This window comes from Lathyrus oleraceus, chromosome 1 (genome assembly GCF_024323335.1).
Source record: "Lathyrus oleraceus cultivar Zhongwan6 chromosome 1, CAAS_Psat_ZW6_1.0, whole genome shotgun sequence".
NCBI classification, from domain to species: Eukaryota; Viridiplantae; Streptophyta; class Magnoliopsida; order Fabales; family Fabaceae; genus Lathyrus; species Lathyrus oleraceus.
In genome coordinates, this window is record NC_066579.1 from 179717250 (window position 1) to 179719891 (window position 2642).

The 2642-nt window shown below is 34.5% G+C and overlaps 1 protein-coding gene across 1 annotated transcript; it reads left to right on the plus strand.

Annotated features, from left to right (window-relative positions):
- Positions 1 to 201: 201 nt before the first annotated feature.
- On the plus strand, positions 202 to 822 carry LOC127098211 (uncharacterized). The gene has a single exon (XM_051036742.1). The coding sequence runs from the start codon at positions 202 to 204 to the stop codon at positions 820 to 822; it is 621 nt and encodes a 206-aa protein (XP_050892699.1).
- The last annotated feature ends 1820 nt before the right edge of the window (positions 823 to 2642 follow it).

The following is a 2642-nucleotide window of genomic DNA, read 5'->3' on the forward strand; positions in this document are numbered from 1 at the left end:
GAAGGTTTGCAACGTGCATTGGATACAAAGTTATGTTTGAGTTTTGCTTATCATCCGTAGACAGATGGTCAGACTGAGAGGACGATTCAGTCGCTTGAGGATATTTTAAGAGCTTGTGTTTTGGAATAGGAAGGTGCTTGGGATAGTTATTTTCCTTTGATTGAGTTTACCTACAACAATAGATTTCATTCGAGTATTGGTATGGCTCCGTTTGACGCTTTGTATGGTAGAAGCTGTATGACACCTTTGTGTTGGTACGAATCTGAAGAGAATGTTGTGGTTGGACCTGAGATAGTTCAACAGACTACTAATAAGATTAAAATGATCAGAGAGAAGATGAAGGTTTCTCAGAGTCGTCAGAAGAGTTACCATGACAAGAGAAGGAAAGCGCTTGAGTTTGAGGTAGATGACCATGTGTTTTTAGGAGTTACTCTGGTAACGGGTGTATGTAGAGCATTCAAGTCCCGTAAGTTGATGCCGCGTTTTATTGGTCCGTATCAGATTTCCAAGAAAGTAGGTGATGTGGCTTATCGGATTACGTTGCCGTCGTCACTTGCTAATCTCTATGATGTGTTTCACGTGTCTCAATTGAGGAGATACATTGCAGATCCTTCGCATGTTGTCCAATTAGATGATGTTGAGGTTAGAGATAATTTGACCGTGGAGACATTACCTATGCGGATAGAAGATAGAGAGGTGAAACAACTCCATGGTAAAGAGATCGCTTTGGTGAAAGTCATTTGGGGAGGACCGGCTGGTGGAAATGTGACGTGGGTGCTTGAGAGTCAGATGAGGGATTCATATCCCGAGTTGTTTGCTTGAGGTAATTTTCGAGGACGAAAATATTTCAAGTGGGGGAGAGTTGTAACACCCTAATTTAATTTCCGTATTTATTTATTAGGTGTTTATTTTATTAATCATTATTTGGTGTGATAATTAATTAAATATGTGTTCTGGTGATTATTTGAATTATTTGAATATATGTGTTATTTGAATAGTTGAATTTTATGAGTAGAAATAGCAATTGTCTAGTAATGGGCCTAATTAATTAGAATGGATGGATAAGTGGGTTAAGCTCATTATAAGTTAAAAAGATAGTAAGGGTTTTATAGATTAGAATTAGTTTTGTAAAACAATAGAAGGAGAGAATAGAATAGAAGAGAAGAGAAAGAGGAGAAGAGGAAACTAGAAGAAGAAGGACCTAGAGATTTCATCTATACTAAGGTAAGGGTGGGGTTTCAAGTGGTTATGGATAAACATAATGTATGTGGGTTAGATATCATGAACTTAGGATTTGGGAATTTTGATTTTTGAGAAACCCTAACATGTGTTTATGTTTTAATCCATGAAATTGATGTTTATGTTTTAATCCATGAAATTTTATGCTAAGATATTTCTATATTGAATTCCATGAATTGATATGTGTATAGAACATAATTTGGTGTATAATTGCATGTTTGAGTTTCACTTGAAAATGGTTGATTTGGGATTTTGGTGAAAATTAGTGGAGCTTAGAATCTTGTTTCTATGATCCTAATAGTTGCTATATGATATATATAGGTTGTATAACTATTTATTTCATGAAAAATGATGGAATAATGTGGTTTTATGATGAAAATTCATGTTGGACAGCAGCATTTTTGAAACAACAGTTTTTCTGATTTTGACAGCATTTTCGCAATATTAAATTTTCTGGTTTTTACAGCATTTTGAAAAACTTGTAAATTCAATAACTTTTGAACCGTAACTCCGTTTGAGGTGTCGTTTCGATCGTTATGAAGCTAAGAATATTATCTATAATATGATATTCATTTTAATAACAGTAGATTAATATTTTATCAAAAGAATCCTAATATGGATGTACATTGTATGTGTGGTGAATGTGAGCGACATGTTTTCTATTGTTTGGCATGTATTGGATGGTTTTAGATGGATTTTATGAAGAAACATAATACTTGAAATTATGTATGTGATGACGTGAATTGGTGAATTTGATGAATACCATGAATTGACTTGTTCGCTTTATGCTAATGTGTTGTGATGAGATCATGAATGTTATTTGATGTATTGTTTAGGATTGAAATCATGTTAGGTGTATGTTGTGAAAATGTTGGATGAGGTATGCTTATGTATGATTAAGGGGTTGCGATTGTCTTAATTGCATGAGTGTTATTTTTGTTTCACACTTACACTAGCATGAGTCTATGAAAGTGGCAATGTTGGGTAATCTCGTGTAGATTATTTGCTTGTCCCAAACCTAACGCCGAATGGGTTTTGAAAGCTTAAGGCCGAATCGAGCTTTAGAGGTGGATATATAATCTATTTGAGAGACGCTCGGCAAGCCGGAAATGATAACGGATGGGATCCACATGCATATCGCATTGAGTCACACATTGAGTCACACGTGTCGGTGTAAATTGTTGTTTGTGTGATTATGTGATATGATTGTGTGGATATGATTTTGGTAGATATGCATATACGTAGATTTTAGGTGATTCATTTTATATGAATTGTTGATGTGTTGTTGATGTGATATGTGTGCATATTTGTGATATATGTGGTGAAATGGTGACTTGTATACATTATGGAATCATGTGAAAGTTGTATACATATTTGATGATGATTTGTAAATAATGATGGAT

Coding starts and splice junctions, on each gene's coding strand:
- LOC127098211 (XM_051036742.1), top strand. CDS start 202: ATGGCTCCGTTTGACGCTTTGTATGGTAGAAGCTGTATGACACCTTTG.